General features: G+C 42.9%; 2 protein-coding genes across 2 annotated transcripts in view; one reads left to right on the forward strand and one right to left on the reverse strand.

Annotated features, from left to right (window-relative positions):
* Positions 1 to 246: 246 nt before the first annotated feature.
* SMIM15 (small integral membrane protein 15) lies at positions 247 to 1,209 on the forward strand. Its single transcript, XM_056848718.1, has 2 exons — positions 247 to 284; positions 836 to 1,209. The coding sequence occupies exon 2, from the start codon at positions 864 to 866 to the stop codon at positions 1,089 to 1,091; it is 228 nt and encodes a 75-aa protein (XP_056704696.1). The 5' UTR covers positions 247 to 284; positions 836 to 863; the 3' UTR covers positions 1,092 to 1,209.
* A 2,219-nt stretch (positions 1,210 to 3,428) lies between these two features.
* Positions 3,429 to 15,410, reverse strand: part of NDUFAF2 (NADH:ubiquinone oxidoreductase complex assembly factor 2) — a 78,982-nt gene continuing 67,000 nt past the window's right edge. The window contains exon 4 of the mRNA XM_056848854.1: positions 3,429 to 3,684. Within this exon, the coding sequence (XP_056704832.1) occupies positions 3,430 to 3,684 (255 nt within the window). The 3' untranslated portion in view covers position 3,429. The remainder of the gene's footprint in view (positions 3,685 to 15,410) is intronic.

Consider the following 15,410-nt stretch of genomic DNA (forward strand, 5'->3'; position numbering starts at 1 on the left):
TTCAATACCTATCAGGATCAGAGGGAACATTCCTATGTCAGCATGGCATTTTCCTGGAAGCCTCTGACTAATGAAGTGTTGGCTTGCAGAAATACTTTGTTTTTCACTCAAAATACTAAGTTCACATGTGAATTTTTTGAAACTATGTATTTAATACATGCAAGTGTTGCTTGATATCCTAGTTAAAATGCATGTAATCAGAAATTCCTATATTTTTTCCTTTAGCTTCCGTTACAACTGTGTCCGGGCCTGTGGTTTTAAACTGGAGCTTCTTAGTCTCCTGGGTAAGTGTGCAGCCATGTGATACACTATCATTATTGGCATGTTTTACATGTGAGTGAGAATCATAAAGAGAACAGAAGCTGAGGCTTCCTGGGATCTCAGGGGAAGGTCTCAACGAACTGTGAGATGGTAGATGAGTTCAGCAAAAGCTTTCTGCATTGTTTGGAGGAAATTCTGGCAAAGATGTACCATATAACCAAAGACCCAGCTGTAGTCACATTTTGAATTGCGACATGCATCCCAAACTGCATCAAGAGGCATCCAGCCAATTCAGCAGGACTTCCATTCCAGTATGGATGGAAAATATACCACTGACATAAGTACTTAAATTACAAATAAATGTTCAAGTGGCTGACACTTTTCTCCTTTAACCCCTGAAAAAAAAAAAGTGTTCCGATGACAAGGGCTATCATTGCTATACTGAAATGAAGACAGTCTTTCTATTATTGTTCATGTCTGAAAACAGGTTTGGCTTTACAATATCTTCACTTATGTAGCATTTACAGACTATAAGCTATTGTATGACTAAATGTATTCTTCTCTTTTTTTGGAGGATTTCCCCCTACTTGGTGACAGAAAAGATGCTTGATCACATCAAATCCTGGGCTGAGTACATTGTGGAATGGGCTGCAAAGGATCCATATGGATTTCTAACCACAGTGATCCTGGCTCTTACTCCCTTATTCTTAGCAAGTGCAGTACTGTCATGGAAACTGGCAAAAATGATTGAAGCCAGAGAGCGAGAGCAAAAGAAGAAACAGAAGCGCCAGGAAAACATTGCTAAAGCTAAACGAACGAAGAAGGACTAAAATGGTAACCTACTGGACAGAACCTGCTCCTTTTCTAAACCAAGCACTGTTCTTACATTTTGTACTTTTGTTGTTGTAAATTTTAGAAATTATGTGCATAAACCTGAGAATTCCAGAAATTTGTTTAATTTGCATCCAAGTTTAATTTTGATAGCTTTAAGTAATTATGTCCCAGGACATATTTTCTAATTTGGATCTCTTTGTAAGCTACACTAAGTACATCCACACAGTATCTTCATAAAATAAGAATTTGTTGATGATTAAAAAGCTAAAAACTTAAAATGTTATTGCATGGAAAATATGTATTGTCCCCTTTTCTGCAATGCTTCCTAGTACAGCTTGCTCCTGCATTCTGGAGAGCATTCTATGGATTGCAAAAAGATCAGTATTTCCTCTTGAATGAACACCCATTGCAGGTGACTATGAATGTACTTTTTCCGTTGTATGCTAGGAGCTTGTGTGTGAAGGATACTGTAGATAAGGGAGGTAAAACTTTACTATAGTTGCTAAAGTCCAGGTTTTACTGACTCAATGCAGGAAATATTTCCCTTACTCAGAAGCAGACCAGCAGGAGGAGGGGCTGTGTGGCTCCAGTTAAAAGGTACTGGAACAGACCCTGGAGAACAACCTGGCGGTCAGGGTAAACAGTACTGACTGTGATAGGCCAACAGTCTTGTTCAGTATAAAGTATCCTCTTGCGTTTGTAGTTGTGTTGTTTTTTGCTCTAAGATTGCAAAAACAAGGTGAGTTGCTGCATGTCTGAAACAGACAGGGCTGGGTAGGTGTGAGTCTGTTTTTAAACAAGGATACTAAGATTCATACATAAACAGGTTAGCAGAATTTAGAAGTTTGAATCCTTGTTTCAGCTGGCTGCGTGTGAAATCACAGCTTCTTTTCTCATAGCTTAGGGTATGGGGCATGCACAATCTCCTAAAACCTGTTATACCCGTAGCAGAATTGTAACTAATTCTTCTAAGGGTGCAGGTAGTGAGTTACAAGCTAACTGGAGCAGATTACTATATGTATGTGTGTATGTGTGCTCTCAAGTCACAGCTGACTTATGGCCACAAGGGGGGAAGTTAAAACATTTTCCACTATCACTGGATTGATTAAAGTCATCATCTGAGCATCGGTTAGCTGGTACAAGCCTTAACCAAGATTTTTTCAAGATGTGCTCTAACCCTGTCCACTGTTATATTTTGTTGAATCATACCAGGGGTCCCCAACTTTTTTGAGCCTGCAGGCACCTTGGGAATTCTGACAGTGTGGTGGGTATAATCACAAAATGTCTAGGAATAAGAGGTTATATGTAACTCTAATAATAACTCTTTAATATTTCAGGCAGATGCCCTCTTTAACAGGATACCTTTTACAAGGAACATATCGTTTTAAAGTATTGTCTTACATAACCATACCTTACCTTGAGTCACACAGTGAAAATCCAAAGCAACATTTTAAGAAAATCTGTACAGCCAGTCAGAAGCCTTGCTAGGCAAAAGCCCCATCTGGTCCCGCTCACTTTTACAAATACTGGAACGGCACCACATTAGGGCCCTGAGTTACAGCATTCATCTCAAATTTCTGTAATGCATAAAATCAACTAGATACTTTTGTTTTTAATTTAAGCAGGTTGAATGAAGTTGTTAATGAGAACTGATTGGTGTGTGTGTGTATATACACATAAACCCACATTTCCCCAAAAATCAAAGCAGTATTACAGGCAAGCAAGCTCCAAACTGGGAGGAACAAGCATACTTATCTCCATGTGTGGGTGAGTGACCAGATGAGGGGAGGTTTACAGAGATGTCTAAACTACTTTCCTGATTAAACCTATTTGCATCTTCCTTCAGGAGAGAAAAGCCCATATGGGTAAGCCGGCACCAATGGGTTGCTCCCATTCATACTTCACTTCTAAAAGGAAACAGCCTGGTAGCTACTCGTTTGAGTATTTTCTAGTACAGGTTAAAGGATATTTTCTAAACCCCCCCCTTCCCGTGAACAGTATTTGGCTCAATGCATAGGACATCACTCCGCCAACTGTAGCAAGCTTAAACGATCAGAACAAATTTCAGGACTCAGTTTAATTCTCACATTAAATTGTAGAATCTACCAGCCTTGCCATTTTTAAAGCTCAAGGTAAAATTTACCAGTAAGCCACCATCTGCAGGGTATGAAACCTGAACATGTTGCTTAATTTTCTCTTTTATAAGTTAAATTTTTATTTTCAAATGATGCTTAACTTTCTCCATGCATAAATCCCTAGTTAGATACTTTATTTCATTGAATGGGTTGCTGCATAAATGATTCATGCAATTCCTGACATTTTGCGACCAGCCCCTTATTTTTTACGTTCATGATCCTGCGGGGGTTTCCAGGAACCAGGCTGAAAAGTATTTGCCGTGCTGACTGGGTCTTCCAAGAGTTCATTCCTTTCGTAATGCTGAGCAGACGCATGGCCTTTAATCTTGGTTTTAACTGGTTCTGCCACAAGTCCCTCTTCATATTCTTTGGCCTGTAGGAGTCTGTCTTTTTCGTAAACTTCGTCCACCTTCCTTTTTAATCCTTCTCTGTATTTCTCATGCTTAAGAATTTCCTGTGAACATACAACGTCTTTAAGTGGTTATAAGCAACAAACACGAACGTCTCTATCTAGACAAAATTAGAATATTTCAGACTAGTTTAAAACTATTCTGAAATAGTTTGCTTGAATAGAACTGGCTTATACATTTTTTTTTAAATCCTAACTGAAGTTTCTGAACAATTTTTCTTTACGTTTATAGTGTGCCTTTCTCACTGCCACTCAAAGTAAATTACACTATAAGTCAATTCAGTCAATATGATAGTATATGCCATCTGAGCCATGCCTCTTTATTGCTGTTATTGGACTTATCGGCAGCCTTCGATACAGTACATCATGGGTTCCTAACCCTTTTGAGCCTGTAGGGCCAGGCCCATTTGGAATTCTGGCATGGCATGGTGGGTGAAATAACAAGATGGCTGCTGCAGGAGGCGGAGCCAGCCATCAAATGATTGCTACAGCTTAACTTCAGTAACACAATGTCAATGCTTGTGCTGTGGTGGCAGCTGCTGCCAAAGCAACATTTTAAAAAATCTGCATAGCCAATCAGAAGCCTTGCTGGGCAAAAGCCCTACCTGGCCTCACCCACTTTCTAAAAACACTTCGCAAGAGACAGAAAAGATGTTGTGTGCCATGGCGCCCACCAGCACCACGTTGGGGACCCCTAAGTATATCATACCATCTTGTTGAGGTGCTTGGAGGCAGAAGCAGGTATCAGGAGATATGCACTGAAGTGGTTTAAATCATCCCACACAGATCAGACTCAAAGGGTTGCTATTGGAAACCAGTTAACATCGGTATGGGACCTAACTTGTAGTGTTCTACAGTGCGCAATTCAATCTCTATGTAAAGCCATTAGGGCAAATCATTTGTAGCGTTGGAGTTAGTTGTCATCAATATGCAGATGATACCCAGCTCTACATAACCTTATCCAAGTCTCCTAGTGGTGCGGTAGAGGTCCTAAATCGCTGCCTGGCTGCTGTGGTAAACTGGCTAAGAGCGAATGAACTAAAACTAAACCCTGAAAAAACAGAGGTAATGTTGGTTGAGAAGGACATTGTGCTCCCCACTTGTGATGGAATTTGGCTGACCCTTGCTGACTCAATTAAGAACTTTGGGGTTATACTGGACCCAGTGTTATTGCTGGAGAAGCAAGTGAATGCAGGGGCAAAAGAGGCTTTCTCCCAACTTAGCCTAGCCTGTAATATGGCCCCTTACCTTGATATGGCTTATCTGGCCATGCAGTTTGCATTGGTCTCCCCTCAAAACAGTTGGTGCAGAATGCCATGGCACAGCTATTATCAGAAGCTAGATGGAGAATGCATATGACTCCCGTTCTACAGTCACTCCACTGGCTGCCCATCAGTTACCGGGCTCAATTTAAGGTATTGGCTATCACATACAAAGTCCTTTATGGCCTTGGACTCTCGTACTTGCGAGACTGCCTCTCCCCCTATGCACCTCCACTCATCACAGCAAGGTCTGCAGGTGCCAACCTGCAAATGGGCAAAATCAACAACTGCCTGTACACGTGCCTTCTCCATTGTGGCCCCCACCTTATGGAATGGCCCGCCTGAGAAGGTCAGAAATGGTCCCACTCTCCTGTTTCAACCCAAAGAATAAGGCCTTTTGTTCCTCCCAAGAGGGACCACCCTTCCAAAAACAACAGGAAGAAATAACTGTGCATGTGTGATTTCTTCCACCTGGCAACATGAAGCAAGAACGGAGGCGCAAACCCTCGCCTTTTCCTGCGGCCATTAAGCAGAAGGGAAGCAACTGGCTTGCTGCTTGCTTCCTTGCACCTCAAAGTTAAGTGAGTCCAAACTGAGGTCCCCCATCTTTTTCTAGAACCAGGGGCAGAGGCGGATCTACTGTGAAGCTAATGAAGCTTAAGCTTCAGGGCCCCTAATCCCGGAGGGGCCCCCTGAAGCAACTTTTTTTAATGAGTGAATTTCTCGATGGAGTATTTTAGCGATAGAATCATAAATCAATGAGTTGAAGTACTTAATATTGACTTTAGAATACGCTCTAATATCCATTTCATATGGCCTGAAAATGTCCTTGTAATTGGCCAAATTTCAAAATTTTCTCGAGGGCTTGTAGCGCTCGAACCCCCAGCTGTAAGAGCTCACTGAGCTCGCTATTATCTATTCATAGCCTACATTTTGGCAGCTGGATCCTCAAATTCTTTGTTGGTGCACGGCTTAATAGTTCTATAGTTTTATTTCATCACTGTATGGCCCATTTTCAAGGACTCCATCCCACCACTCTGTTGTCCACCATTTGGGCCTCATTTGGGCAGCAAGGCCCTTTGGACCTTGCTGGATGTTGCCCTATTGTTGCTGGTTACGAGGGGGCCCCATAACAGTTCAAGCTTCAGGGCCCCAAAAATGTAGGTCCACCACTGACCAGAGGAAGAGCAGGCAAGTCTCAGACCCAGCACAGACCCCCAAAGAAAGACTGAGAAGCAGGGACTCTGCGCCATGCCTAGCAGGTTTTTTTCTGGGCCTTCACAACTCTACAATGTGTGTACAATTCCTCTTGTACCCCCAACTTATAACATACAGCCTAGAAAAAAAATTCTTCATCTAGCACTTAATGCTCAACAGACTTGGTGCCACATAAACCAATGAGGGGAAAGAGCTCCCACTCTCCTGGCTTTCTGCAAACTATGCAGAACTGAATTATTCAAGAGGGCTTTTCTACGCAAGCAATAGAGTTGTGCTGTGCCTAATGATCCACAAAGTTACTTGGATGCATTATTGGGGACTGTGGTCTATACGACTGTGTTTAGCTTGCCGAAACTAGGGTGCTACTAAGTAATTTTTGCATCATTTAATGTGTCATGTTAATGCTTATGTTTTCCTGCAGTTCTGTTTTTAGATTTCCGATGGGTTCTACAATCCTAAGCCTAGTGTATTGTTTGATGAATTTCCCATCCTGCTGATTGTATTGACTCACTCTGTGTAATCCACCTTGAGTTCCACTGAGAAATGTGGTAAAATAAAAAATAAAATAATCAAAACCACTTAACTACAAAGGTCCCATCTCTCATGCTCATCCCACCTCACTTCTGCCAGCACACAGCACAACTGGGTCCCTGGCTGACCTGGAAACCTATATGGAAGAAGGCAGTCCTTCAAATACCCTGGGGTCCCATGTGAGGCATGATTCGAAACAGGGACTTCCTGACTCAAAGCCTGGAGGTATTAGTGAGAGCCAGTGTAGTATAGTGGTTAAGAGCAGTGGTTTGGAGCGATGGAGTCTGATCTGGAGAACCGGGTTGGATTCCCCACTCCTCCACATGAGCGGCGGAGGCTAATCTGGTGAACTGGATTTGTTTCCCCACCCCTACACAAGAAGCCAGCTGGGTTACCTTGGGCAAGTTACAGCTCTCTCAGCCCCATCTACCTCACAGGGTGTCTGTTGTGGGGAGGGGCCGGGAAGATGATTGTAAGCAGGTTTGATTCTCCCTTAAGTGGCAGAGAAAGTAGGCACATAAAAACCAACTCTTCTTCTAGTGACTATGCTATTCCTCCAAGCTCAGCACGCTGGAAGCTTCAACTAGTAAAGTCTCCTTGTTAACAACACTGTTCTGAAATTACTCAAGATTAATATGCATGAAGAAGGATATTTACTGCACTTGTTTACAAAAATGTAAAAGACTTTCTACTATTTTAGTGTGTGACCCAGTACCACTGGGGGCAGGAGGGAATGAAAAGTATCATATAAAGAACACATCTTTCCCAGGAATAACAGTGAGGGAAACGAAATATTGACCATAGATAATCAAGTGGCTATGTGCCAAATGTAAGCATAAGAAGGAAACCAAATCCCCATATCAAAATGAAATTGAGATTGCCGAGTAATGAATCTCCATTATCACAATGTAATAAACCTACTGTGCCTCTAATGCAAGGTGAAAACAATTCAATTGACTTCAATTAACTTTCTAATTTTTCTGGCATGCAAAGGTCAGGCCCATAAGGAATGCGGAGAGATGCAATAGAAGCCCCTCCTCTAAAGTCTGGACACCGGGGGGGGAGCTGAGGGGAAGATGACATTGACCGGAGTTAATGGAGGAGGAATACATGCTGGCAAAAAGAAGCTCCTGGACACTGCATTTCATCAGGAAAGTTTATTTTCTGTCAGCTTACTTTCATAAAGAAGGGGGGAGGGAAATACTCCACAGCAGCTTATGGGAAAAGGTAGTTTGTGCGGGGCTTTCCCCAACACAGGAGAACTTGTGTGTATCAGCCACCCTACTGCTGACTATCAACAGCCCCCCCCTCCACCCCCGGCCTCATGGCTTTGATGTAGATCAGTATGAAATTACCCCAACAGCATCAGTGTACATGGTGTCAATAGACCCCCATGTCACTATACCCATTGCGAATATTGAGGAGAAGATGGTTAGCAGTCTGATTCTTCATCGAGCCAAGATGCATACGGGAAATGGGACAGGAGGGAATAATCAATGAGAAGTTTAAACATTAATCGGGGAGTCCATTAAGTCGAGTATAGAGCACACTAGCTTACTAAGGTCAGACTGTAGTTCTATTCACATGTTATGGAGCACCACATGAACCGCTTTAGCATAGCTTTTTCATATGCTGCTCCAGTAAAATGACTAGCAGAACCACATGGTTGTCAAGCAGAGATGAAGAGAATTCCTTCAGACGGTCATTACTGGAAGCCAAATGAAAAACACTGCTGCAGTGACATATAGGTTCTCTGTGACTTTGAAGGACAAACAAAGGAAACCATCTTAATAATTCTTCACCAAAATACTCTGCTAGATTTAAACTTGCCTGGACTGAGTAGAAAGAAGAGTTGGTTTTTATATGCTGACTTTCTCTACTACTTCAGGAAGAATCAAACCGGCTTACAATCACCTTCTCTTCCCCTCCCCACAACAAGACACCCTGTGAGGTAGGTAGGGCTGAGAGAGCTCTAAGAGAGCTGTGACTAGCCCAAGCTCACCCAGCTGGCTTCATGTGTAGGAGTGGGGAAACAAATCCAGTTCACCAGATTAGAGTTCACCACTCATGTGGAGGAATGGGGAATCAAACCCGATTCTCCAGATCAGAGTCCACCGCTCCAAAACACTACACCACGCTGGCTCTCAAACTAACTGCTTTGCATTCAGAATCTCTGTTTTTCTTGATGTTCACAGACCTAGCGTGAGTGTAGGATATGCTTACGACATTGGCCATGATTCACAGGGGCAAGCCCACCGCATCTGTAGACATGCATGAGGCTTTCCCGCCATCAGCAGATGCTCCTGAAGATCATCCCAAAATGATGATTAAACTCCCTCTGACTTTTAAAAGCAGCTTGGAGATTTGGGGTTAAGAAGAGAAGGTCAACAAATAACTAGGTTAGGGACATTTTCCTTTTATGCTCCCACACCGAATTCCCAGGCTGCTTACGAAAGTTAAGAATGTTTTGGACGCACACTGGTGGCAAGAGAGAAGGGAACACCTGGGTGCACACCTAGATATAGTAGCCTGGTTTTTGGTCAGTGCCAGGGTAGCGCATTGTTAGCATCAACCGGATGCTGAGTATGTGTGTGTGTGTTTTGCCGTCAACTCACAACTGACTTATGGTGACCCCCAAGGATTTTCAAGGCAAGAAATGTTCAGAGGTGGTTTGCCATTACCTGTTTCCATGCCATGCCCCTGGTATTCCTTGGAGGTCTCCCACCCCAATACTTGCCAGGGTTGAGGCTGAGTGTGCGCGACTGGCCCAAGGTCACCCAGCAAGTTTCCATGGCAGAGTGGGGTTCGAGCCTGGGTTTCTCAGATCTTAGTCTACCACCTTAACCACTACATCACGCTGGCTTTCAAGGATGCTGAGTAGCAGAAGACTATTGCTTTGTACAACAAAGGTCTTTTATAATTAGCAACTCCCTCTTTCATATATTCTTACGTGCACAATTCCACGGAATCCTAACATTTATACATCAATATATGGATGACTATAGTGTACTGAAAATGCATTTTTATATAGGCTTCTCTTACTTCCACTTAACAGCAGTAACGCTTTCACATCCTCCTAGAAACTGCTTGATTTGTCCTAATCTACACACTCATTTCACAGGGCAGCTTTCCCCCCCCCTTTTTTTTTTGCTTTGCATGAGTGGATTAGAGTTCATTATTAGACCTTCAAAGCTAAAAAGCATCTGGAGACGCCAATGTTCTTCCTCTGAATTACAAAAAGCTGCTAAAAATGTATGGAGTACTTTAATTTTAGCATCCAGCATGAAGTTAGCAGTGCACTTGAACCATGACCGCTTAAGAATGCATGAGCACGTCTTTAAAGAGACAATTTTCTTTAATATTTGGTGAACTACGAAGGGCACACTGAAAGTATTTTAAAACATTAATGGAGCTGAGCATTAATTTCTCAGTGTCAATTCTGTTAACATAGGAGGGATAATTAAAAATGGAGTTAGGCGATAAAAGCTAAAACTGGTAGGCACACTCTAATTGACCAACCTGGTCAAGCTTTCTGGACCCCACAAGTAAGATATTAAAAATGGAATAATAAGACTTAAAGGTCATTCTGCTGCGTCTTTGGGCAAGCAGCGGCCTGGCCCCGTCACTTACTGAATGTTCAAAGTCAAGACAGCTCCTGCAACCTCAGCAGATAAACACGAATATCGCCATGCTAAGGGGAAAGGAACGGCCAGAGGGATGGATGAAGGACAGTCTCTGAAGCATAAACAAAAGAGCAGCCCAATTCAGAAAGCTGGGCATGTTTAAAAGAAACCCCCCCCCAACAAAACTAAACAGGGATTTTAAAAACCAACTGCTGTCAGCCAACTAGTGCTTCTGCACAAGATGTGCTTCCCGAGTTGTTCTTGCCAACATTTTTTGTCAAATCAATGTCACAGTTAATTCAGATCCTGCTGAATTGAAACAACCTTTAATCAATTACAATAATTAAGATGTGGACTGCACCTTGTTACTTTGACTTTCTTTTTTTTAAAAAAAAATCAGAACAGCCCATAATAGGAGAATGGCTGCAGAGCTGGCTTGCAACCTTTTGCAGAGGAATCTGACTCTCAGAAAACAATTTGCATTCATTATTAATCCCACACCTCCAGCCAGAAAATGAGACTTTATACTAGCTGAATTTTAAAACGTGGTCAGGTAATGAGACGGGTTCCATCTTGTTTTGAAAGCCAGGGCTCCTCCCTTCTCAAATTGCCTATTTGCTGTAACATCATTTGTGGGTTGGATCCAGCCTTACTGGCAGTTTTCACTAATTACCTCTTCCTGCTGAAGGGCCCCTCCCCCCCGTCACTCCTCGGAGTCCTGTCCCTCCCAAGAGCAGCATTTCATGGAAACTGATGGCTAAGGGACTAGGTAAGTAGGTGATGTGAAAGACCTCTGCCTGAGACCCTAGAGAGCCACTGCCGGTCTGAGTAGCTGCTGACCTTGATGGACCAAGGGTCTGATTCAGTATAAGGCAGCTTCATGTGTTCATGTGTATGTTCAGGTGTTAATCTTTGAGCTAACGGTGTGGAAAATTGGGAATAGTGGTTTGGAAAACAGGGGAGGGATAGATCAGAGGGAGAGCAAAGATTACCTATCCTATTCTCTGAAGAAATCAGATGGAAGAAGGAGGGATCCAGTGTATGTAGGGAGTCTATTGAAATTCAGCTGATATCCAGAATCAGAGACTTTTCTCCCTCCTGGCTCTAAAGTCAGATTAGTTTTTTTTTTTTAAATAAATTTTATTGATTTTTTAAAACTATAAATTCTTCATAATTTTAACAATGTAAAAATAATGTCAAAATCACAATTACATCAATTATTGTCTTAATTTCCAATAAACATAAAAATAAAACGACTTCCCCATCACCTCCATCTACCTCTTAATAAAGTATTGCTATCCTTCGTTAACATATTCTGATCCTAATATTAATCTCATTCTAAAGTTTCGTGTTATATAAAATTTTACATTCTGGATCAGAGTAAAAGGTAACCTTCCATTTTCCCCAGATCTTATACATTGTCACAATGATTCATCCAAGCCTCCCATTTTCCCTAATTTCTCCAACTCCACCAGTTCTAACATTTAAATGATTTAATCCCTTTATTCTGAAACATTTGTCCCTTTCCATTTGGCTGCCTAAGATAATCTTGCAGCCATGATAACATAAATTTAATCATGCTAAGTAACATCATCTCCAATATTTTAGGGATATTTTTCTGTTTAATCAATCTTATTTCATTGTAAATCATATCCCAAATCCATATCACAAGTCCACCCCTTATAAAAAAGGAAAAGAAAAAACCAATATCCATACTACATTCCAACATTTTCCTTGAAATGATAATCACATTAATATTGATAATTCCACTATACATTTATATCACATCGGTAGTCTATATAAGGAGGTCTTGTTTACATAATCCCTAAATGATGTCTAAATCTTAATTCCACTACACCGTAAATAGCCATGCCACCCATCCACACTGTCAAAGCCTTCCAATCCATCAATCATATTTAAATCAGTCCTTTAACCATGGTCTAATACTTCCTTCTGCAACTGAAATAAGTCAGTCAGGTATGGGAACAGGATCTCTTTATTCTCTCTCATTTCCTCAGGCAGGTTGCATAACCAAAAAAGATTCTTTCTGGCCTTCATCTCCCTCATGGCTTCAATCTGTTTTCCTTGACCTGCTCTCTTCTTCCTTATATCCACAAGTCCTTCCATAACTTTTTTAGATGAAAAGTCCATTTCTTGCATGTCTGTTCTCATTGTCACAAGCTGGTTACCTTCTTGGACTTCTGTCTTCTTCTTTGTATCCTTGTATTCTTCCATAACTTTTTTGACAGAAGAATCCATTACTTGCATGTCTGTATTGGTAGCCATCATTTGAACCTTCATATCTTTTATGTCTTCTGTAACCAGATCCAGCTTCTGATTACATATCTGTGATGATTGGTCAAGAGTCGTCATCATTGAAATCAGTTGAGCCATCTGTGTTGATATCTGTTTTAGTTGTTTAATTGTCGCCTCAGAATGTTTAGCAAGCATGTCCTGCACTTTTTTTTCCATGGTTAAATTCTGTAAAGTTTCCTTTAATTTCGTAAAGGCAGGGCTATGAATTAAGCCAGATCAGGGAGAGGTTCCAGACATTTACATAAGTAACTTAGTTAAGAAATTGGTGGTCGTCTAGCAGGAGTCCATTGCATGTAGTTAATAAAGAATATTTCATTGACCAGCTTAGTATCTTTTTCGGGTTGAAAAAATAAGTATTTAGGCTTAAAATAACTTTTTAAAGTTGAAAATACCAACGAGTTTTACCAGACGCTCTAGATCGGCAGAACCAGGAAGTATTCCAGGAATTACCTCATCGCGGACCTTCTATCGTCTCTTCTCTATGGTTATTACCTTCAGGAATGGTTTTAGTGTAACACGAGTGAGACGAATTTCCGGTCCTACGACCTGCTTCCTGTTGATTTGCTTGCAGAACAATAGAGAGGGATATATGAAGCACAGAGTCTTCCGGTCCAGAATATCCTCTTTGTTGTAAAACGTGGCTGGAGGACTCGGACAAATTCTCAAAGGCTTCTCCCTCCCCTTCCTTTAAGGACGCGTCGGATTGGCAGATCTTAAGTCAATCATTCAAGCTCGTTGTTTTAGTTTAGGCTGATCAGTTTGATAAGGCTCCTGCTGCTTTGTCTGATGGATCTCATGCAGCAAAATCATCCAGTTCAATTAAGGGAGGAACACGGTTACCAGGAATATTTTCTTCTACCCTCTGTCATTCGATAACGCCAGTGAAGAACGAAAGATTCTTATCTACTCACTTGGGCGTCTGGAGGTGAGGTTCTAATCTTAATGTAGTCCTTATGATGTTTATAAGGTGCTGGAGGGTAGAGTCTAATGCCGAAGTTGCACACTGGCGATTTCAATCCCTTTGTGCCCATGGGATCAACGTCTAAATCTCCGGGGGACTTAATGAAGCTCCCTCGGAGTATTCAGGAGATCAAACTGCATAAATGGCTGCAGGGAATTCCTGCTTCCCAGCCCACTTGCAAGGGCTGGATTGGGGTGCGGTAAATCACCCCAAATTACACGCAAACTTGGACTCCCCCCAGGAGCCCCTGGGAGGATGTGGCACTCAGCCCAGCGTCAGCACCGGAAGTCCCTAAAGTCAGATTAGTTATACGGGTTTTTGGCCCCTAGCATAAAATGGGTTCTTTTCAGGAAACAAAAGACAGAGGATAAAGGAATACTTGTGAGTAATCAAAACTATGGAACTGACTAAACAACACCAGGAAGGGCAATTTTTGATTGAATTATAATTCAGGACTACAAAAGCTGGAGATGTCAAGGTGAGTCATAAATTGGGCAGGAGCTTTGGGGAGCTTTGAGTCGAATGTTTGTCAGGCTGTTATCTCGGTTTAGATGTTTCCTTTCGTTTCTCTGCTGAACCGTCCAGACTTCAAGGACGGCTACACATACCAAAGCCTGGGAACACCACTCCTGGGAAATAATGCTCTGTTTATGCTTTGTAATCTCCCGCCGTTTCTCTGCCTTATATTTCCAAATAACGGGCAAGACAAACCATAGCTGTCATCTTGCCTTCAATGCACTGTATTGCCTATTTGACCAGTAAAGCCATCTGCTTGGAATCTGATTGTCTCTGTGGTGATTTCTGGTTCGATGGGTCAAGAGCTCACATTATGACAGCTATCTCTACTCTTCTTCATCGATTCTTTAGTCAGGCTGGAGCCTCGGAGGGTTTGCCTGCCACTCGGATGGGAGCTAGGAGGGCGCTCTCCGAGTGAACCGTGACTACTGCTTCTTGGAACCCTGGAGTCCTCATCTGAGGATCCTACCCTTCTACGGGACATAGGAGCTGAACTCTTTAGGACTAATTCAGAGGTTTGCCGCTTGAGTGGACTGGTCCAGACACAGTGGCAATCTCTAGTGAGGGTTCTCTGGATGTTAACGTCGGAGGATACTAATGCTCGTTTAGACCTCCAGGATTTTGATCAGTTGCTGGATGATGCCCGGCTGGCAACTGAGGACTTACAAATACTAACCGATTTATTGGATAAGCTTATTGCCCGTGAGACTCTCTCATCCACGGCTCTAACGCGTCCTGTCGCCTTGGGAGAAGGTACCATGGTGGGAGCCGCACCGGCAGGTTTTTCTTTGGTACCCAATGCAGCTGACTGTCAAGCTGAAGCCAAGAGGGTCGCTATCCAGACGGCCCTCCTCTTTGCGGATTGTACAAAGGATACCACGATAGCCACCTTGGCTCAACGTTTGACCTCGACGTTCGGGGCCGATGCACCCGCGGTGGCGGTCCGAGTGCAACCATTGCTAGGTGGGGATCCCGACCCCCTACTCACGCTCCTGGAAACGGAACTTTTACCGCACATTACCGCAGCTGCCGCTCTGAGACTCGAAAGCGCAAAAGCTCTCGCGGATAGGGAAGCTGCTGAAGCGGCTAAGGCGGAAGCCGAGGCTCAAGCCGCAAGGGATAAAGAACTGCAGTTGGCTGCGGATCGGGCGCGGACAGGCGGCCGCCCCAAAGACTCCGGAACGAGCGGTCCTCCATTGGGTCTGTCTTTTCCCCCGGTATTTGCCCCGTCGCGCACGACCCAACGCGCACGCCGCCTCGCGGAATGACGCCAAGACTCTGAGGAGTCTGAGGAAGAGGACTTGTAGGGGGACACTTCTCAATGGGCCACAAGTTTTAGGACAA

Source organism: Euleptes europaea, chromosome 4 (genome assembly GCF_029931775.1).
Source record: "Euleptes europaea isolate rEulEur1 chromosome 4, rEulEur1.hap1, whole genome shotgun sequence".
Classification (NCBI taxonomy): domain Eukaryota; kingdom Metazoa; phylum Chordata; class Lepidosauria; order Squamata; family Sphaerodactylidae; genus Euleptes; species Euleptes europaea.